Raw genomic sequence first — 23,058 nt, 5'->3', positions numbered from 1 at the left:
CTATGTGTTGGACAGGTGCCACCGTATTTTGCCCTTCCTCACAATCCTTCGTCATCTGGTATACACAGAGCAGAAGAAGTAAGCTAACTAACTCTGTTGTTGTTGTGTATGTCTGATTAGCTATGGTTACTCATGGATAAATAATCCATCAGAATTAAGGTTTGTTGTTGTTTAATCCTAGATCAGCCTTAACTTAAGAGACCTACGATTAAAAGCAATCCAGCTTTTCAATGTTAAAAATAAGATGACCATCACATCTTTTTTTTTTTCCAGGTTAGTAAATCCAATATATCTTTTGTTCTTTTGAAGAGAATAGGATGTGATTTGTAGGATATTTGGCTGCTACTTCAAACATGTTGAATGACTTTGTAGTGGTTCTTTTGTTGGTTCATAGACCAAAAATGTAATTTTTATGTTTGTGCTTTACCTAGAGTTTATCTTTGTCGTCATTTCACATCTATGTTCCATTGTGGTACGAATTGTTTTGTTTGACAGGATTTGATATGTCCAGGGACTGCATAGTTTACTGTGTCTACTTTGGCATGGTTTCTATGACTGCATACCCTTCCTAAAACTAACCCCTTTACAACCTGATAAATTAATCATGATAAATTAATTTTTTTACTGCTGCACAAGTTAGTTGTTTGGGACAGACACTGACCAATTGTGCAAATCCAAACAACAACATCCACCTGAAGCGCATCTGAAAACTAAAAGTAGTGTCAGTTGCTGTGAAGAGATTGAACTGCTAACAATGTACTTTCAAGCTGCTCATTCTGTCAGCCTCATCTAGAACATGGGAAATTACTGTTTTGCTTTTGCCAGAGTAGAACAGGTTTCTTGCTGTTGAAGAGTTTCAGAGCTTGTCTATATTTTTAGTGATAAAGTAAACAAGGAGAGGAAATATTTGTAGCCATGGCAATGAAAACCAGTTCACAGATTCAGCTTACCAAGAACTTTGCTTTCTGAATTATCAAAAAAAAAAAAAATTTTTTTAACATGTTATCATAAGATTCTTAACAGTTACATGAGGTAATGCAATAAATGGTCTGGATAAACTGCTTATTTACCTGTGACAACTGAGCAAAGCATACTTCATGTAACTTGTTCCACCTGGAACCAGCAGTGGACTATATAATTCTTCCAGAAGGGTCTCTGCCATGATCTCTGTCAAAGTTCGGGCAACTTCATCATTTCTGCCACCATCAAAGATTCCGAAAAGTCCATCTTCACCATTTTTGTTAAATTTTGGTTTGTTCAGAATTGCTACACACAATCTTTTGTGTTAAAAAAAAAAAAAAATTGCATAATTCTACTGAAAATACTCACTGACAGATCCAGCCTCTCACATCTGTCCTACAATGTTATTGTAAATATAAACAATCACGTCATTGAAATATTGAAGCTACAAGATAATACGTGATCAATTCAAAAACAATGTGAATAAATAAACTATATGTTTCGTTTATGCATGGTTTATTCTGGATACACAAAATCTGTAATTCAAAATGATATCCACAATTTTTTGGAATGATTTCTATTGTTGTTGCTTGAATCTGGTCTCTCTTGTCAATTTTAATACATCATTTCTCTCGCTGCACAAAACGTCGGGAATCAATCACACAAGAATCACATCAATGTATTGAGTAGGAGTTTGGAATAACACTCGTAAAACTTACACATGTGTATAGAGTGGAAGGAGAATAAACCCAATTAAAAAATAAATAAATAAAAGATCCTCTGCCCCCTACCACAAAGAAAAAGACTTACGTAAGTCCTGTCTTTGCAGATCAAGAAGTGAAGAAATTCAATAATCAAAATCTATAAATGTTCAATTTAGTTAGGCATAAAATCCTAATAAAACTTACTTATTTCTCATCCCAGAAGTTTGTGAGAATCCACTCTGCCATGGGTTTGGCTTCTCAGCATCTGAGCTTTCTTCAGTTTGCTCTTGAGGCCGATTAGGCCCTCTCATATCAACAAGGCACACACGTTTCCTTTGCCTAAAAGTGTCAAGAAAGAAAATCGTTATAAAGCAAGGGCTGAGCAATTGAGAGATATAGTGAGGATAAACAATAAATTATAAAGATAGCAATTAATATGTTTCGTTTTTGGATTGGTTTGCAAGATTCTTTATGTGAGCTTGTGTGTTGAAGCATATTTTGTTGTGCCTGGGGAGAGTCATTCTCTTTTAGTGCCTTATTATTTAACACACTCATGGAGGCGCAATGGCCCAGTGGTTAGGGCAGCGGACTCGCAGTCATAGGATCGCGGTTTCGATTCCCAGACTGAGCATTGTGAGTGTTTATTGAGCGAAAACACCTAAAGCTCCACGAGGCTCCGGCAGGGGATGGTGGCTAACCCTGCTGTACTCTTCCACCACAACTTTCTCCTTGTTTCTGTTGTGCCTGTAATTCAAAGGGTCAGCCTTGTCACACTGTGTCACGCTGAATATCCCCGAGAACTACGTTAAAGGTACACGCGTCTGTGGAGTACTCAGCCATTTGCACGTTAATTTCACGAGCAGGCTGTTCCGTTGATCGGATCAACTGGAACCCTTGATGTCGTAAGCGACGGAGTGCCAACAACATTTAACACACTCACTGGTTTTGCACTCATTTACTTATTTATTTTTCTAAAATAGAGGAGATAAAATTTAATAAATGGAGTAATACGCATATGCTAAATGAATTCATTTTATTTCTGACACTTTCTCTCAGCAAAAGAGACCAATGGTATAAGTACTAGGCCCACAAAATTAAGCCTAAAACACCTGTGGTGGTGCTCCAGCATGGCCACAGTCAAGTGACTGAAACAAGTAATAAAAAGTAAGAGGAAAAGAAGTAAGCCTCAGCAGTTTAACATGTAAAATGAATCTATTGTAATAATGATCCAAGGACACATTAAAAATAAACATCCGTAAAAATAGCTTTATCCGATTCTCACAGCTTTTGTTAATTATTGGAGCTAATTACTTTTGTTAACTGTATTTCACTGTCGTTGAAATACTAGTCTCACAACTACTGCACTGGCCACGCTGCCAGTCATACCACCACACCACACCACACCACACCACACCTTTTCTTTTACCACTTCCACCAGCACCGCAACCACCACCACTGCCGCCACCACCACCACTAGAATGATGACAATGGTGACTATGATGACAACCACGACCACAAACCACGACCACAAACCCAACCATCACCACAATGGTTGCCACCACTACCACTGCTACCATCTGCACCACCACCAGTACCAGAACGAAGACACTGATAACAACTACCCCCACAGCCCCACCATCACCACAATGGTTACCTCTACTACCATGACCACCACGACCACCACAATGATGATGATGAGGATGATGACCAACCACTGAAACCAGCACCAAACCACCATCATCACCACCAATAGCACCATTATCACAATCTCCATCATTACAATGATGATGATGATGATGATGACAACTACACTGCCGCTGCCACCACCACCACCACTGGCCATTTATTCAATATATCTAGGTACCCAGAGAGATTACAAAAGCTGCAAAATCTGTATTGAACTGATATGGAAGAGGCGAGGTTTCATGTGAAATAAGCCCTCCTTGCTGTTGACCTCTTAACAGAGACGAGTGAGGATTGTGAGAAATGTGCTACTCGGTGTAAGTAATTGTGGCTATGCATGAGGAAGCTAAAAGTGTCACCAGGATTAGCAATGAACCCAGTCTGGAATAGGTGTACAACCGGGAGGCAATGATGTCCGTCCCAAATTTCAAACCTGGGTTCTTGTTCTTAAGGTATTTTTTGATGTTGTTATTATTATTATTCAGGTCACTGCCTGGAATCAAACTCAGATTCTTAGGGTTAGTAGCCTGCGCTCTTAACCACTATGCCCATGGGCATATGGCATAGTGGTTAAGAACGCAGGCTACTAACCTCAAGAATCTGAGTTCGATTCCAGGCAGTGACCTGAATAATAATAATAATAACATCAACAACATCGAAAAATACCTTAGGAATGAGAACCCAGGTTTGAAATTTCCCCAAGACACCTGATGAAGGCTGGAGGGTATATCAGCCGAAACATTGTGTTAATAACAAACAAGATGAGGACAAATATCCGTCAATTGTAAATAATGTAAATAATGTACATAATATTGATTTCAAATTTTGGCACAAGGCCAGCAATTTCAGGGGAGCGGGTTGAAATCCCAGTGTTCAGCTGGTACTTATTTTATTGACCCTAAAAAGATAAAAAGCAAAGTCAACCTCGGCAGAATTTGATCTCAGAACATGAGGACAGATGAAATGCTGTTAAGCTTTATGACCAATGTGCTAATGATTTCTCCAGCTTGCTGCATTTGGATATAAACGATATTGGTTTCAAATTTTGGCACAAGGCTAGTAATTTTGAATAAGTCAATTATATTGACCACAATGTTCAGCTGGTACTTATTTTATTGACTCCCAAAAGGCAAAGTTGACCTTGGTGGAATTTGAACTCAGAACATAAAGAGGCACAGGAGTGGCTGTGTGGTAAGAAGCTTGCTTACGAACCACATGGTTCCAGGTTCAATCCCACTGCGTGGCACCTTGGGCAAGTGTCTTCTACTGTAGCTTCGGGCTGACCAAGGCCTTTTGAATGGATTTGGTATACAGAAACTGAAAAAGCCTATATATGTGTGTGTGTGTCCCCACACCATCGCTTGACAACCGATGCTGGTGTGTTTACATCCCCATAACCTAGTAGTTTGGCAAAAGATACTGATAGAAGAGGTATCAGGCTTACAAAGAATAAGTCTAGGGGTCAATTTCTTCGACTAAAAGGCAGTGCTCCAGCATGGCCGCAGTCAAATGACTGAAACAACTAAAAGAATAAAAGAATGGACAAAATTCTGCTAAGCATTTTGCCCAGCATGCAAATGATTCTGTCAGCTCATTGTCTTTGGATACAAACAATATTGATATGAAACAATGAGCTTTTATGGTGATTCACCCCACCATCCCATAAAAATAAAATAAAAAATAATAAAAGAAAAAAGGAAGTCATGCTTATTATCCTTATTATTAGATAATAAGGCTAAAAATGCAAGGGGATTAACTGAATTTGTTGAAAATTTTATGCAAATCTGTTTAACTAATTTAGTAGCATTAAAAGAAAAAATTTTGAAAATACCCACATCCAATTTCTGTTGGTAACTTGAACACTAAATATTTATGTATATTAATGATATTATATTGTAATGCATTTCAAGGGATTAACCATGTGACACTGGGATTAAAGTAAAAATTCAAGCGGCATAATAAGAATGCTTACTGAAACAGGATTATAAGGATAGGTGTTTTATGAAATATGTGTTATGTATTTAAAAAAAAACGTGAGCACTAACACAGTATAGAGAGCTGAACGATTTTAAGTAAGGAAAATTGATCCTTGTAGTGAAGAGAAAACATTGTATCCAAATGAATTTATGAACAAAAAAGATACATGAACAAAACTTGAATTTTAAATTAATTAAACCAATTAAAAAATAGAATGCAGTAGAGATTGAGTGAAGCTCCAGGTAATAAGGGGACAACTTTGGACTGTTTTGATTCTGTTAGTCCTTGTTAGTGAAGTATAATTTAACCAATATAATGAGATTTTAGATGACTGGTGAGAATATGTTTTAATGAACATTGAGTGGTAAGGTATCTTAAAAGAATGACTGAAGGAAAAATACCATGGGAGGCCTGCTGTATGAGATACAAATAGTAAAGTGAGAACTAACATAATAGAGAGAGGCAAGATTTTTGATTAATCAAAACTACTCTTTTAGTGAGATGGGGAAAAAAAAAATCATTATCTTAATTATTAATTGTTATCAAGAAAGACAAGGGAGACAATCCAAAATATAAATTACAATTAAATGAAATTAGAATGTAATAGGGAATGAGTTTGATTTCTTGGTTCACGCACGATATCAGGTGCATTAGCACTCACTTTACTTGTTGTTTTCCCAGCAGCAGGTGTTCCTGGGTATTTTCCCAGAGATCATTCAGTGAAGTAAGTGGTTCGCAGCATTTTATAGCTCAGTGCTTCCTTTCATTGTCATTTTACAAATGTCCCACTCTCCATGCTTTAAAAAAAGCAGCAACAAAAACAAAAGAAAACAAAAAGCAAAAACAAAATTGTAGATTACTTTAAACAAACAGAAGCTAATTTTCTGTTGTGTTTTATTATTTTCCTATGCTATCCCAGCCAGCATGTGTATTGTGTTTTTTTTTTATAGATATTTTGCATAGATCACTGTTTCCCCATGTTCAATTACTAAAGAAAGTAAGGACTTATGTAGTAAAAATATACTGGAATTGGCACATCAACTGTCATATTTTTGCTTCCCTAATAAAACAATGTCCTTTCCTTTCACAATAATGAATCTGATCCAAGGTGGCAATAAATTAAGTATCAGTTATGTACTGGGGTCAATGTAATCGACTTAATCCCTTTGTCTGTCCTTGTTTGTCCCTTCTATGTTTAGCCCCTTGTGGGTAATAAAAAAATAAGAAACGTTAGCATGCTGGGCGAACTGTTTAGCGGTATTACGTCTGTCTTTATGTTCTGAGTTCAAATTCTGCTGAGGTTGACTTTACCTTTCATCCTTGAGGGGTTGATAAATTAAGTACCAGTTGCATACTGGGGTTGGTCTAATCGACTAGCCACCTTCCCCAAAATTTCAGGCCTTGTGCCTAGGGTAGAAAAGAATAATGAATCTGATCCACTCATTATCTTCTGCTCTCTCTCTTCACTTTGCTTCTAAAACCATCTGCCTGCCTGCCTGCCTGCCTGCATGCCTGCCTGCCTGCATGCCTGCCTGCCTGCATGCCTGCCTGCCTTTCTGTTTGTCTGTCTGTCTCTCTCCTATTCTCCTTTCAGTCCTGAGGGCTGTTTAGGCTCTTTAGTCTTGCTAGTTGCAAGGTGGCCCTGCTAGTGTTGGTGTCACTGAAAAAAGTAACTACTATACTTTTATAATGTGGTTGGTATTAGGGAGCTTATGCAACTAAAGAAACCCTGCCAAAACTGAGACGTCAGAGCACAACAGGGTCCTTTGGCTCATCGGATCCTGTAAAACCATCCAAAATATGTTAGCGTGGGAAGTGGACATAGAGTGATGATGATGATGATGATGACAACGATGATGACGACAATGATGATGACGATGACAATGTCGATGATGACGATGATGATGATGATGTATCAGGTTTAAATATTTTATTTCTTGGGAAAGTCATGATTCCTCTAAGTGACCAGTACCTTCACAGTGTCCCTATGATATCTGCAACTACATTGTGAGCTTAGAATGCCCTCAAGGCAATGCTTACTGTCCATGTTAAGAACCATTGGTTTGAATGAGCATATTCTGTGCTTACGAATAATGGAAAAAATGTGAAATAGATCATTTTGTTCGAGAAGTGTAGCAATTTCGCACCCTGAATAAACAATGATACCAGCAGCTGTGAGTTTCAGGGATTAATACAATGCTCCTTTAATTGTTGGAGAGCAATTACTCATCAAAGATAATGATACTAATTAGAAGGTTTAGATGAGATAATGAAAAATGACTTACGTGAGATCTTGCAATGCTGTTGTGTTGAAAGTGATGTTTGGGTTACCAGAAATATCCAAGAGATTAACATGAGAATTTACAAGATTGCTCATGGGGATGTCAAAGAGCTGATTAAAGCCAACTTCCAAAACCTGGTGAAGGAAAATGAAAAAGAATAATAAAGTAACAATTGCATAATTATCAAATCTAATCACTGAGGAAATTGTTGGAAATGGGAAAACATTTCTCTCAAATTATCCCCTGTCATCATGGAAAAGGAAAGGAGGTACAATCAATAATTTGTGTGTTTGCATCAGCCTTCATGATTATGTATTTACTTTTATGTCATGTAACTTACTATGACTGGCCATAGCCAAAAGAAAAAAAAAGAAGCTAAACACTTAATGAAAAACTCCTTGAAGGCATGTGTAAGTTCAGGAGGATAACCTCTCTGAACATTTGCAGCAAAAAGAGCCCATTATTGCCAAATTTATGCAAAAGAATATTTAGAACTGAAAAACCATATTCCTGCTGCTTATGTTTAGGAGAACAATCAAGTGATGCCAATGTTTGAAATTTCGCTGCAGCCATCTTATATATATAAGTTTTTAAGATAAATTGTTTTAAATTGGGGAAGAAGTGTGGTACCTGTGACCTTTTTGAATAGTTTCTGAGCAAGAAATCAAGACAACCTATTTGCAATGGTGTAAACTCTATTAAAAGAACCCAAACACCAGGTGGCGATACTAAACTGGGCAATGAATTAAACCAACTAACCCAAAATACATATTACGTTTGTAGGACTTTAATACAGGTTTTGGAGGCGCAATGGCCCAGTGGTTAGGGCAGCGGACTCGCAGTCATAGGATTGCGGTTTCAATTCCCAGACCAGACGTTGTGAGTGTTTATTGAGCAAAAACACCTAAAGCTCCACGAGGCTCTGGCAGGGGATGGTGGCGAACATTGCTGTACTCTTTCACCACAACTTTCTCTCACTCTTACTTCCTGCTTCTGTTGTGCCTGTAATTCAAAGGGTCAGCCTTGTCACACTGTGTCACGCTGAATATCCCCAGGAACTACATTAAGGGTACACGTGTCTGTGGAGTGCTCAGCCACTTGCACGTTAATTTCACGAGCAGGCTGTTCCGTTGATCGGATCAACTGAAACCCTTGACGCCGTAAGCGACGGAGTGCCAACACAAAAATACAGGTTTTGCCTCTGTTGGGTCAACTTAAAACTATTGTAGAAGACACTTGCACAAGATGCTAAACAATAGACTCAAATACAAAATTAAATGAGCAGAAAGTGAAGTTATTAATCAGACAGTTATGCCTGCACTCCTTAAAGATTTTATTTAAACATTGAAGTTTAGCTTGACAATACTTGCAGCATATAAAAAAAAAAGAAACAACAAAAAACCCTCTACCTTCAGTTCTGTAGCCTCTTTGAAAGCTGGTAATTCTCGAATTCGATTACAATTTGCTCTCAAAATCTGCAGTTTTTTATGTCTACATAAAGATGATGGGAAATGTGACAGATTGTTTGAAGAGATATTCAGTTCTTCAAGAGCTTCAAGCTTGGAAAGGGTGCTGTAATAGAACATATTCTCTGTTAAGAAATTCATCATATAAATATCTATACATGTGGGAGAAGTAATTTTTAATATGATTATAATTTTCAGGACCGTTAGTCTCTTTCTTCTTTGTTATGTATAATAATTACATCTACCAGCTTTGATTGGTTTAATGTTTAACCCTTTCATTACCGTATTTATTTTGAGATGCTCCGTGTTACTTTCAATTAATTTTAAATATAACAAAGAATTTAGTAAAATAACTTAGTTATCATTAAGCAAGTGTTAGGAACATAAACTGTGACTAAGGTTTGGTGGAAGATTTTATGTGAAGACGCAGGCTGGAAAGTGGAGCATTTTCCAATCGAAGTTGGATGTAGAGGGTTTGTAGGACAGAGTGTGAGACGACTGCTGTTATCATTAGGCCTAACTCATCGTAAGGTAAATACCACCATGACTGATATCCGAAATACAGTGGAGAAGGCTAGCCACTGGATTTGGTTAAAAAGAGACGATGAACGATGGCTAGAGAAATATTGAGCTTTGTTTTTAATAACCAGTTGATCTAGCAAGTGGTGAGGGGGGGACATTGATGCCGTCAAAAGGTAGGCCCCGAAACAGCGCGCATTTTCTCCTGATGACCCCATACACTTGCTGGCTTCCGGTATGTGGAGTTCTCGACTGGTAGCACTTGCATGTGCGAGTTGTTTGCAAGACATCTGATGAAAATAAGACATTCGTACTACAGAGCCAGAGGTGGTTTCAGCCAGGTTGGTATTGAAAGGGTTTATTGTCATCAATTGTTTTATTTCTGTTTGTGTACATAGACTGGATTTGAACAAAGAAACTTTAATTCTAAACAAAGAGTAATGACCTCTCATCCACTAGGCCACTTTAATTTAGAAATAAAAATTCCTGGTTCAAATCCAATGTGGAACTATTCATATATCAGTTCTATTTCCTACACAAAGGCAAAGCATACAATGCATGCATTATGAATGAATGCAAATAGAAAATTCTATTTTAATATAAATCTTACATATTAATATGAGACAGCTGGAAAGAGATTGCTTACAAGCTATATATACCCTACTTTTAATTATGTGGCTTTTATTTTTAAAATTGCCTTCTTTGGTCCAAGTGTCAGAAGTTAGTCTTGATGTATACTCAAGAATATGACCTCTGTTGACATCTGGAGATCAAACTAATTGAAATATAATACAGTTGTAAATATGGTAAATATACATTCTAATGATGGGATTGTTCAGAAAATTATAATAAATGTTAGATAATAATTATATTTGCATAGGGCTGTAGTGGGGGTTCATCCTAACCCTTTGAATTCCTACTGCTGCCTGCCTACAGGCATGTATGTCCTCACACACACACATGTATGTATATGTGTGTGTGTGTGTGTGTGTGTGTGTGTGTGTGTGTGTGTGTGTGTGTGTGTGTGTGTGTGTGTGTATGTATGTATGTATGCATGTATGTATAAGTGCAATACTTGCTTTATCTGTCTGTCTGTCTGTGTATATATATAAAACTATATGTATATATATATATATATATCCCACTGCATGGCACCTTGGACAAGTGTCCTCTACTATAGCCTCAGGCCGACCAGAGCCTTGTGAGTAGATTTGGTAGACGGAAACTGAAAGAAGCCCGTCGTATATATATGTGTGTGTGTGTGTGTGTGTGTGTGTGTGTGTGTGTGTGTTTGTCCCCTCAACATCGCTTGACAACTGATGCTGGTGTGTTTACATCCCCGTAACTTAGCGGTTCGGCAAAAGAGCCCAATAGAATAAGTACTAGGCTAACAAAGAATAAGTCCTGGGGTTGATTTGTTCAACTAAAGGCCGCAGTCGTATGGCTGAAACAAGTAAAAGAATAAAAGAATATATATATGTATGCATATACACACACATATATATGCATATACATATATACAGTAATCCCTCACCATATTGTGGTTCATCTATCGTGGTCCACCTCTTGTGGTTTATTATTTAAGCTTACATCGATTCCTATCATCCAGTTACTTTTATTCACATTCATATTTATTTATTTATTTATTTTTTAAAAGTAGATCATAAAGGAACTAAATATCACAAATAATCAATCAGAATAACTTACCTGTCAGGAATGTCTGTGAGGAAATTTTGAGCTAAGTGAAGTCTCTTGAGTCGAGGGAAATTACTGATGACAAGGAATACATCATCATGTAGTCTGTTAGCTGTCAGGAAGAGATGTTGTAATCTGTTCAATGATTCATTGCTGTTTGGACTTGGAAGATTCACCAGTACATTCTTTGACAGGTTCAAATATTTAAGTCTGGCAATACAGAAATATGTTAAATTCAAATTACGATAAACGTAAACAAACAAACGAAGTTTGCTTTTAGAAGCGTTGAGATGTCTTAGAAAGTTAAAGAAGTGATTTTAAATTCTCAAATGCAGGATAATGCTAATATTATAGTCTGAACAGGATAAACTACCCCTAATTTTGCAGAAAAAAGTGTAGGCGGTTAGCTGTGGGACTCGAACTCACATCTCCGTGATTACGCGTCACGATGCTTTGACCGATTAAGCTAAACTCCCCCACTACAAATTCCTCTGCAAATTTAAGATGTATAGAAATCTCGCTTTATAATATAATATGATATAATATAATATGATATAATATAATATAAAGAGTTAACCTAGCAAAAACCAAAGTCTTAGTAAGTAGGAAGGCGGACAAACCACAAATCGCTTCAGGTAAATGGCCCTGTTCGATCTGTGGAAAAAGCATAGGTAGAAACTCCATAAGATGTACCTGTTGTAAGCTAAGGACACATAAGAGGTGCAGAAATATCAAAGGAAAGTTAATAGGGAAGATAGTTTTTGCGTGTGGAACATGCGCAGGTACAATAAACACCGAAAATGTACAGAAAATAGATTCCATCACATGCCAGGGAGGAAAACTAGAAGTAGTCAATAGCTTCTGTTACCTTGGTGACCAAGTCAGTAGCTGGGGTTGATGCTCTAAGAGCATAGTTGCTAGAACAAGAATAGGCTGGGCTAAGTTCAGAGAGCTCCTACCTCTGCTGGTAACAAAAGGCCTCTCGCTCAGACTAAAAGGCAGACAATATGATGCCTGTGTGTGAACAGTCATACTGCATGGCAATGAAACATGGGCTGTGACTGCTGAGGACATGTGTAGGCTTGTAAGAAATGAAGCTAGTATGCTCCACTGGATGTGTAATGTCAGTGTGCATGCATGACAGAGGGTAAGTGTCCTGAGAGAAAAGTGGGACATAAAAAGCGTCAGATGAGGTGTGCAAGAGAGATGACTGCACTGGTATGGGCATGTGTTGTGTATGGATGAGGACAGCTGTATGAAGAAGTGTTGCACTCTAACGCTAGAATCTGTGGAAAAGGTAGACACAGGAAAACATGAGATGAGGTGGTGAAGCATGATCTTCGAAAGTTGGGCCTCACAGGGGCAATGACAAGCGACCGAGACCTTTGAAGAGATGCGGTGCTTGAGAAAACCCATCAAGCCAAGTGTGATCATAGTCATGGCTGATGCCAGTGTCAAGGAACTGGCCTGTTAAAAACGGCCTTCAATCGTTGGTGATATGCTTGGGAAGATCTGTCAAACTGAGTGAAATTGTAGTCATGGCTGATGCCAGCACTGTCTGACTGGCATCCATGTCAGTAGTATGTAAAAAGCACCATCCGAGCGTGGTCAATGCCAGTGCTGGGTTAAAATTCAACAGAAACACACACAGAAACACAGACACATGCATACATGTACATGCAACACTCATGGGAGCACACATACACATGACACACAGAGATGTATATGTACACACACAGACATACATGTACATACACACACACACACACACACGTGTACATGCACATACAAAAACACACTTTTATCTAAATTTTTTCCATTTGAAGAAATTGTTGAATGATAAGAACAAAAAGCTGAAAACATGGAATGGTTTCAAATTTTGGCACAAGGCCAGCAATTTCAGCGGAGGGGATTACACTGACTCCAGTGTTCAACTGGTACTTATTTTATCGACCCTGAAACAATGAAAGGCAAAGTCGACTTTGGTGAAATTTGAACACAGAACACAAAGACAGATGAAATGCGACTAAATGTCTTGCCCTGTGTGCTAACATTTATTATTTCTTTATTGCCCACAAGGGGCCAAACATAGAGGGGACAAACAAGGACAGACAAAGGGATTAAGTCGATTACATCAACCCCAGTGCGTAACTGGTACTTAATTTATCGACCTCGAGCCTGGTGTTGCCATCCGGTTTCACCAGTCCTCAGTCAAATCGTCCAACCCATGCTAGCATGGAAAGCGGACGTTAAACGATGATGATGATGATGAAAGGATGAAAGGTAAAGTCAACCACAGCGGAATTTGAACTCAGAACATAATGGCAGACGAAATGCTGCAAAACATTTCGCCTGGCATGCTAACGTTTCTGCCAGCTCGCCACCTGTGTTCTAACGTTTCTGCCAGATTGGAAACTTGTAACAAGAAGATGAGCTAGCAGAACTGTTAGCATGTTGGAGATAAAACTTGGCAGCATTTCTTCCAGCTTTAGATTCTGCTTCAAATTCCACTGAGATCAACTTTGCTTTTCATCCTTTCAAGGTTGATAAAATAAATACCAATGAAGCATCAAGGTTGATGTATTTGGTCAGACCCTTTCTTAAAAGACTTGTGCCTATAACAGAAAGAATAATTAAACTAGTGACAGGAAATAAGTTATAATTGTTATTATAATTGTAATTACTTGTTAGCATTGACAAGGAAGTCATGAGGTAACTCTTCAATATAATTGTGTTGAAGTTGTAACATGGTCAAAGAGTTGTTTGTAACAGTTGATGGCAGTCGGCGTATACAATTGTGATGGGCTCGAAGATCTTGTAGCTTTTGGGCTGTTGTAAATATCCTGGCAATGGAGAAATTCAAAGAATATATATATATATATATACATAAGGCAGTCAGTATTTTGGATAAATCTTTATAAAAGGCAAAGAAATTTTCTGTAAAACTTATCCGAAGTGTCCCCATGAACAGATGAAAGCGCTAATAAAGAACTATCTGAAATTCTGACTGCCTCCTTTTTCTTAATATACAATATCTGTACATCACTTCAAACACTCTATACATACATACACACAGAAATTTCCTTGTAATATCATTTTATGCAAGTAACACTGAACCATTTGACAAAATAATTAAAATCTTGTACATGTATGCTACACTAATAAGGTCCTCTATGTTTTTATAGCATAGCTGTATTGAATAAATTTTCTAGTATGCAGATTGCATTAAGATGCTGTTTGCTTGCTGAATCATGCTTTCTTTGCCTTGTACTGAAAATGTCTCACAGTGAAAAACCCACTCACCAGGAGACTAAGAAATGTAGAAAGAAATATTTGGTAATATTTTACAATTTATATTTTTGTTCTCTTCTGATATATTTTATAAGAATGGCAAAGATGCATTTGAGGTGTTTAAAAATTTGGTTGAAATTGATTAAAGATAATCAAATTTACCATCAAGAGAAACTCACAGAATGGGCAAGCGATGTAGCATGTTATGACTAACTTCCAGTCTTGCCATGAAGAAACACTCAGCAATCCAGGTGGGGAGGTCACGGATTTTGTTGCTGAAAAAAAAAAAAAAAAAAAAAAAAAAAAAAAATCAAAAATTAGGTACAGGTGTGTGGTTAAGAAACTTACTTTATGACCATGTGGTTTTGAGTTCAGTCCCACTGTATGGCACTTTGAACAAGTTTTTTTCTACAATATTTCTAGACTGACCAATGGCTTGTGAGTGAATTTTGTTGATGGAAACTGTTTGGAAGTTCATTGTACACCTATCTATATCTGTCTGTCTGGCAATCTGTCCGTCTGTCTATGCATCCATCCATCCATCTGTCTGTCTGTCCATCCATCCATCTATCTGTCTGTCTGTCTGTCCATCCGTCTGTCTGTCCATCCATCCATCTATCTGTCTGTCTGTCCATCCGTCTGTCTGTCCATCCATCCATCTATCTGTCTGTCTGTCCATCCGTCTGTCTGTCCATCCATTCATCTATCTATCTATCTATCTATATATATACACACATAAGCGTGTGTGTGTGTGTATGTGTGTGTGTGTGTGTGTATGTGTGTGTGTGTATGTGTTTATACTACACTGCTCGACAACCAGTGCTGGTTTGTTTATATCTCCATAACTTAGCAGCCAAGCGACTGATAAAATAAGTACCAGATTAAAAAAAACAAACAAACAAAAAAAAAAACTACTGGGTCTAGTTGTTTGGCTAAAACCCTTCAAAGCAATGCTCCAGCATGGCTGTAGTTCAATGGCTGAAACAATTTTAAGACAAAAGATAAACGACCAGTTTATAAATCACTCCTAAAATTTCTTTGTTTCAGCAACTATTTTCGGTTTCATTCTTTTCTCCTGATGATATGGGTAAAACATAAATTTTAAATTAATAAATTATGTATAATCATTATGTAATTATATAAAAGATGATATTTTTATTGTAGTGAAACAGCTGTTGAGCACAATGAAATTATGAATTAAATGATTTTTTTAATTCTAAATAAACCACTCTTAATAAATGAGTTCTGAAATACTAATGGTAGATATGAAGTGAACACAGGAAAACTGAACTAAAAGTTAAAAGTTATTAATAAAATCGATATAACTTTAAATCAGGTGAATATATTTAAGACAGTATCCACATCTACCAACTGCCTCCAAATGTTACCTGTTTCCTACGGATTTTAAATGAAGAAAATACCTTAGTATCAGTAATAATGTTTATAATTCTCTGTCCTCATGTTAACCCATTTGTTACCATATTTCTGTTGAAATACACTGGCTTTAATTTGGTTGTGTTTGAAAATAATGAAGACTTCAGCAAATTAACTTTGTCATTATTTTGAGCGTGGCCGTTGCCAGTACCGCCTGACTGGCTCCTGTAGGATTTTCGAGCGAGATCGTTGCCAGTGCCCCTGGACTGGCTTGTGCGGGTGGCACATAAAAGACACCATTTCGAGCGTGGCCGTTTTCGTGCGGGTGACACGTAAAAGCACCCACTACACTCTCTGAGTGGTTGGCGTTAGGAAGGGCATCCAGCTGTAGAAACTCTGCCAAATTAGACTGGAGCCTGGTGTTGCCATCCGGTTTCACCAGTCCTCAGTCAAATCGTCCAACCCATGCTAGCATGGAAAGCGGACGTTAAACGATGATGATGATGATTATTAAGCTGAAGTTTTAAATATGAATTAACATGAAATTTTGATGGAACGTTTTAATTTAGATAGTTTTAAAACAGGCAGTTTGTATCATAGATACAGCCTCAGGTGGATTGCTATCGATAGAATTGAGGAAATTCTGGCATCACAGAAGCCAGTAACTTCAAAGAAATACTGATACAATTTATTTAATTCATGCAATTAAATACCAACAATAGGCCTATCATTTTCAAACAACCTCTCATAGAAATCCACAATCACCCCTATTCACAAAATCAATATAACACATTAAAGCTAGATTCCTCTTCTGCTACTCAAACATTTTACATATTAAAGCGTGCATATACTGAACTGCTTTGTAAAAAATAACCAAGTATTTAAGGTGGTGCAGTTGCAATACACATGCAACGTTGGAGAAAACGTTCTTGATAAATTGTTTATCTGAGAAATGAAAAAAAAAATGATAAGTAGTGTTTTCTCTGTCAATTCAACAGTGATGGTCACTATATGGATTTGTAGCCCTTTTGACTTAATAGCTGTTATGGCATTCATACCTAAATCTATCCTTTACACTCATCTAACCTCTCCTCCAATTAATACAGTCTCACTCCATCACACTCTTTTCCATTCTCTCAATAACACCGTCAGTTTAGAAAATAATTTACTTTAACCTTTTAGCATTTAAACCGGCCATATCTGGCCAAAAGTATTCTGCTTGCTTTATGTTCAAATTGGCCAAATCTGGTCTCTCACACCAACCCTACAATATCGTTTTAAAAATTAACAGCTACCTCATCAAAATCTCATAGCTACAAGATAATGCATGATTAGTTCAAAACAATGTGGATGAAAAAGCATTAATTTTGGCAGAATAATGCAAACACTAAAGGGTTAAAATACAACAAAAAATTTTCTACATCACATTAGTAAATAAATTCATTGACATTGTCAGTTTGTTCTTGGGGCTGTTTTGTTAGTTGATGTGCATTGGTGTTTTGGGTATGTAATAGTTACAGTTAATGCATTATGGTAAAAATGAAGAATATGTTTTACTTACTGCGAAAGGTCCATCTCCACAAGCCATTCCGGTTTGGGTGTGATGTTCAAAGTAGTAAGCTCTACAAAAATAAATTATTAGATAGACATTGAGATTTTCCACACGTTGACTGTACACTCTCTCATCCCCTTCCATGACCCCAACACCTGGCATAAAGCCACCCATCCTCACCTCCCCCTCCTAAATACTTCGTTTTAGTAGTGGGACCTCTTCCCTTTCTTTTTCCACTATTCTTTTATATCTTGCAAGTTTCATGGCAACCTCATCAGTGCTGGTGGCACATAAATAGCATCCAGTACAATGTGTAAAATGGATGGTATTAGGAAGGGTATTCAAATGTAGAAACCATGCCAGAAATGACACAGCCCTGCTGCTTGCCTGTTTCCTGTCAACCCATGCAACCCGTGTCAGCATGGAAAGCAGACATTAAATGATGATAATGATAATGCTGTTCTTGAAGATTAAGGGATTAAGAAGCAAAACATTGATTATGAGTTATACTGGCTGAGAGGATGAAAAGAAAGGTTGGAATTTCTGTCTGGGAATGTACATATGGTCAGTTGAACATAGAGTGGAGCATACACTGAGAGTGCATTGTATGTAAGTTATATATTAATCAGTATGAGGACACATGGCCAAGGTGTTGCACCCATGATTGCGAAATCATGCTAGGTGTATTGTGTTGCTCTGCAATCACTGACACCTGACGTGTGGTACATGGTGGACCTGTTCAGACAACATCAATTTCGATGGAGAGACTGGACAAATGTACAGCACATATATTTGATCACTATAAACAAACCATTTGTGTAGGTTGTTCAGCAAGAAATTTCAGAACAGCCTTTCTCAGACTACAGGAGAGAGAGAGAGAGAGACTACCATCATATATAAGTCAATATATTGTAAGTTCCTATCTGTTGTTCTACTCATCCCAATGTTATTGGTATTAAAGTATGTTATGAGTAAGGTGGTATAACATGGCTGTGCAGCTTAGTAGGTTGGTTTCCAACCACATGGTTTTAGGCTTATTCCACACTGTCTGGTATGGCCTTGGGCTGACTAATTCCTTGTGAGTGGAGTTGGTAGACAGAAATTGTGAAGGTGGCGAGCTGGCAGAAACGTTAGCATACTGGGTGAAATGCTTAGCGGTATTTCGTCTGTCTTTACGTTCTGAGTTCAAATTCCACTGACGTCGACTTTGCCTTTCATCCTTTCGGAGTCAATTAAATAAGTACCAGTTACGCACCGGGGTTGATATAATCGACTTAATCCGTTTGTCTGTCCTTGTTTGTCCCCTCTGTGTGTAGCCCCTTGTGGGCAGTGAAAGAAATTAGAAAGTGAGAGAAACTTGACATAAGTGTGTGTGTGTGTGTGTGTGTGTGTGTGTTTCTCTTGTGATTATGTTACTTGCATGCTGTGTAAAAACAAGATCACCATCCATACAAATGATGAAGAAGAGGGGAAGAGAAGGAGAAGAAAAACAATGCAGAAGGAGAAAGAGAAGGAGAAGAAAATGAAGAGAAAGAAAAAGAAGAAAAGAGGGAATAATAATAATAATAATAATATTCTATTGATTCTCTTACCATTGTCCTTGGCATACATGTACTTCAAAGCAACTCCACTCAGCTGTAAGCTTCGCATCCCATTACGTTCACAGTTAATATAGACTAACCCTTTCAAGGCTCGTATGTCCAAATCCTCAATGCTGTTATCCCTGATGTCCAGATGACTCATGAATTCCAAACATTGGAACTTTGCAATTTCACTGGGCATCAGTGTTAGTCTATTGAAACGAAAGTCAATCTTTTTCACCAGTTTCATTTGATTTAGAAGGTTGCCCTGAAGGCGTTCGATGTAGTTTCCTGCCATAATGATACTCTCCATTGTGTCAGAAATGTTGTGAATACGTAACAGCACTGATGGTACAGTTGTGAAATAATTGAAGGCCAGAATTAGAACTGATAACTGTTTCATACTGCCCATTTCTTCAGGTAGTGTTGTAAGGTGGTTGTTGTGTAGTCGCAACACTTGTAACCTATGGAGGCAACACAAGGCAATGATTAATGAAGATCATTGAAACAAGGACAGGATTTCAGATTTATAAAATCAAATAAACATACAGCAACATGAAGATATTTTCAAAATTTTGAAGTTTTTATTTCTTTTTACTTTAATAAATGTTTATAATGTTAATCTATACTTCTAAAGATTAATATTGTGTTCATTTATTCTGCTGAGGTCAACTTTGTTTTTCATCCTTTTGGGGGTACTAAAATAAGCACCATTTGAACACTGGGGTCGATATAATCAACTTAGTCCCTCCCCTAAAATTGTAGGCCTTGTGCCAAAATTTGAAACCAATTGTGTGTTCATTTATTTTTGTGCATGTATTTTTATCCGTAGTATCTTTTCCATGGCTACCCAATGATATTTTTTTTTATGTAGGCTGGCAAAGATGGATGCACAAAAACTGTCTTCTACTATAACCCTAGGCCAACCAAAGCCTTGTGAATGGATTTGGTAGATAGAAACTGAAAGAAGCCTACAGTGTGCATGTATGACCCAGCAACAGATCTAGGATGACAACTGAAGGAAAAGCAGCTGCTCTTGCACTTGGCTGATACTCATTTTCACCTGTGTACAATGGAGCAGCATGAAGTGAAATACCTTGCTCAAGAACACCTCACACTACCTGATTTAGGAACTGAACCCACAACACTGTGATTGTGAACCTAACACCTTAACCACTGGGACATGCACCTACACCCACATTAGCTTTCTGCTTATATGTTTATGTAGTGATGTTTACTCAGTCTTAGGATCACTGCTAGGACTTAATTGGTTTTGTAGAACTGCCATTAGACTCCATCACCCTCCACCATAAAGAGAGAAAGAGCTTAATGAAATGTGAAGCCCAAGTGCTATTTTCAATGTAAGGAATACACATGAGAAAACATTTCAGATTTTTCAAATAAACTCACATATCCAGCTATGTTGAGAGAATACTGCAGAATTCAAAAGTCTGTCTTTTGATTACCTTCTTTAGTATACATAGAGATTTGTTCTAATTAATGAAGCACTGGTGCCGGTGCTATATAAAAAGTTCTGGTGATGGTGCCATGCAAAAAGCACTGGTGATAGTACCACGTAAAAAAATACCCAATATACTCTATAGAGTGGTTGGCATTAGGAAGGGCATCCAGGTGTAGAAATGAAGCTGAAACTGACTATGGAATCTGATGCATCTCCTAGCCTTGCCAGCTCCTGTCTGACCATCCAACCCATATCAGCAAGGAAAATGGACATTAAATAATGATGATGATGATGATGAGTAAAATTTGTGGCATCATCTCTGTAAATTATAGAATTAAGCGATCTCACTAAATTTACCTGGTTAAGTCAGCTATTGATGGTGGAATCTCTTCCAATTTGTTTGAGGCCAAATTCAATTCAGTCAAACTCTGCATGCTACATAATGCGGAAGGAAATGATTTCAAATCGTTGTTTGCGAGGTTCAAACTAGTCAAATAGCGAAACCTGAAAAGAAACAAACAATCAAACAATAAAAATAATCATTAGCAATACAACAATCATTCAATATTGAAGCAATGGCTAATTTGAATTACAAAAATTCCTGGTTTTGTAAGCGGGAAGGTTTTGTCTTTGTCTGCAGTAGGTCACAATTTCTTGTTTTCTGGGAAAAACAGTAAAGCTGATCTCCATTACATTTGCATTTAAAATATGTGAGACCACAAAGTCAATAAGGAGCTCTATTTCACAAAACAAACGATGCAAAGTCTTTTGTCGGATATTCTAATCAATTTGTCAATGAATTGATTTAAGTCTATCGGCAGCTTAAACCCTTTAATGTGCGGTTTACTCAGTTAAATATAATGGTTATTTATTTACATTGTTTTGAATTAATCAAACTTAATCTCATAGCTTCAGCATTTCTATGATGTGATTGTTTATTTTCAGAATGACATTGTAAGATAGGTGTGAGAGGCCAGATATAACCAGTTTGAGCATAAAATACATAGAATATTTGGGAAGGATATGGCCAGTTTAAATGCTAATGGGTTAACACTACTTAGAAAGCTTTAAATTAAAATCAAATGGTGAGCTAAGGCAGTTGATATTTCTTATGTGCAACTCCTTCATATATATATATATATATATATATATATGTATATATATATATATTTGTTTTGCAAGATTTTTTATGTGAAATCGTGTGTTGAAACAGATGTTGTTGTACTTGGGGATGGTCATATTGCCAGTTTAGCCAATAAAAACACACGCACTGTATATTTGGTGTTAATTTTTTTTTTTTTTTCAGCTTTATATTACATTAATCTTAATCTTAATCTTATTTCGGCCAGAGTTCTTTCGTCACACTTCTGTGACCTCATCAGTGGTCCTTTGTTTCCTTCTTTCTTATGTGTGTCTCACCTTGCTAACTATCAGCCATTTTGACAAAATGGCTGATAGTTAGCAAGGTGAGACACACATAAGAAAGAAGGAAACAAAGGACCACTGATGAGGTCACAGAAGTGTGACGAAAGAACTCTGGCCGAAATAAGATTAAGATTAAGATTAATGTAATATAAAGCTGAAAAAAAAAAAAAATTAACACCAAATATACAGTGCGTGTGTTTTTATTGGCTAAACTGGCAATATGACCATCCCCAAGTACAACAAATATATATATGTATATATATATATATGTATATATATATATATATATATATATATGTATATATATATATATATGTATATATATATATATATGTATATATATATATATATGTATATATATATATATATGTATATATATATATATATGTATATATATATATATATGTATATATATATATATATGTATATATATATATATATGTATATATATATATATATATATGTATTATATATATATATGTATATTATATATATATTATGTATATATATATAGTATATGTTATATATATATATATATGATGTATATATATATATATAGTATATATATATATATATGTATATATATATATATGTATATATATATATATGTATATATATATATATATGTATATATATATATATATGTATATATATATATATATGTATATATATATATATATGTATATATATATATATATGTATATATATATATATATGTATATATATATATATATGTATATATATATATGTATATATATATATATGTATATATATATATGTATATATATATATATGTATATATATATATATGTATATATATATATATATGTATATATATATATATGTATATATATATATATGTATTATATTATATATGTATATATATATATGTATATATATATATATGTATATATATATATATGTATATATATATATATGTATATATATATATATGTATATATATATATATGTATATATATATATATATATATATATATATATATATATTATTATATATGTATATATATATGTAATATATATATATTATATAGATATATATATACATATATATATATATATATATATAT

General features: G+C 36.1%; 1 protein-coding gene across 2 annotated transcripts in view; it reads right to left on the bottom strand.

The window, feature by feature from the left end:
• Window positions 1-23,058, bottom strand: part of LOC106883129 (PH domain leucine-rich repeat-containing protein phosphatase 2) — a 173,523-nt gene that overhangs the window by 7,611 nt on the left and 142,854 nt on the right. For both annotated transcript variants that reach the window (XM_089353151.1, XM_052968645.2), the window contains exons 6-15: window positions 20,903-21,049; window positions 19,096-19,547; window positions 17,513-17,573; window positions 14,757-14,852; window positions 13,971-14,129; window positions 11,299-11,496; window positions 9,016-9,178; window positions 7,610-7,740; window positions 1,869-2,003; window positions 1,071-1,277 (exon numbers count right to left, since the gene is read on the bottom strand). In XM_089353151.1, the coding sequence (XP_089209277.1) occupies window positions 1,071-1,277; window positions 1,869-2,003; window positions 7,610-7,740; window positions 9,016-9,178; window positions 11,299-11,496; window positions 13,971-14,129; window positions 14,757-14,852; window positions 17,513-17,573; window positions 19,096-19,547; window positions 20,903-21,049 (1,749 nt within the window). The remainder of the gene's footprint in view (window positions 1-1,070; window positions 1,278-1,868; window positions 2,004-7,609; window positions 7,741-9,015; window positions 9,179-11,298; window positions 11,497-13,970; window positions 14,130-14,756; window positions 14,853-17,512; window positions 17,574-19,095; window positions 19,548-20,902; window positions 21,050-23,058) is intronic.

Source organism: Octopus bimaculoides, chromosome 6 (assembly GCF_046866305.1).
Source record: "Octopus bimaculoides isolate indiv1 chromosome 6, ASM4686630v1, whole genome shotgun sequence".
Lineage (NCBI taxonomy): Eukaryota > Metazoa > Mollusca > Cephalopoda > Octopoda > Octopodidae > Octopus > Octopus bimaculoides.
The sequence above is the reverse complement of the archived record's forward strand: the minus strand, read 5'-3'. Positions and strand labels throughout refer to the sequence as shown.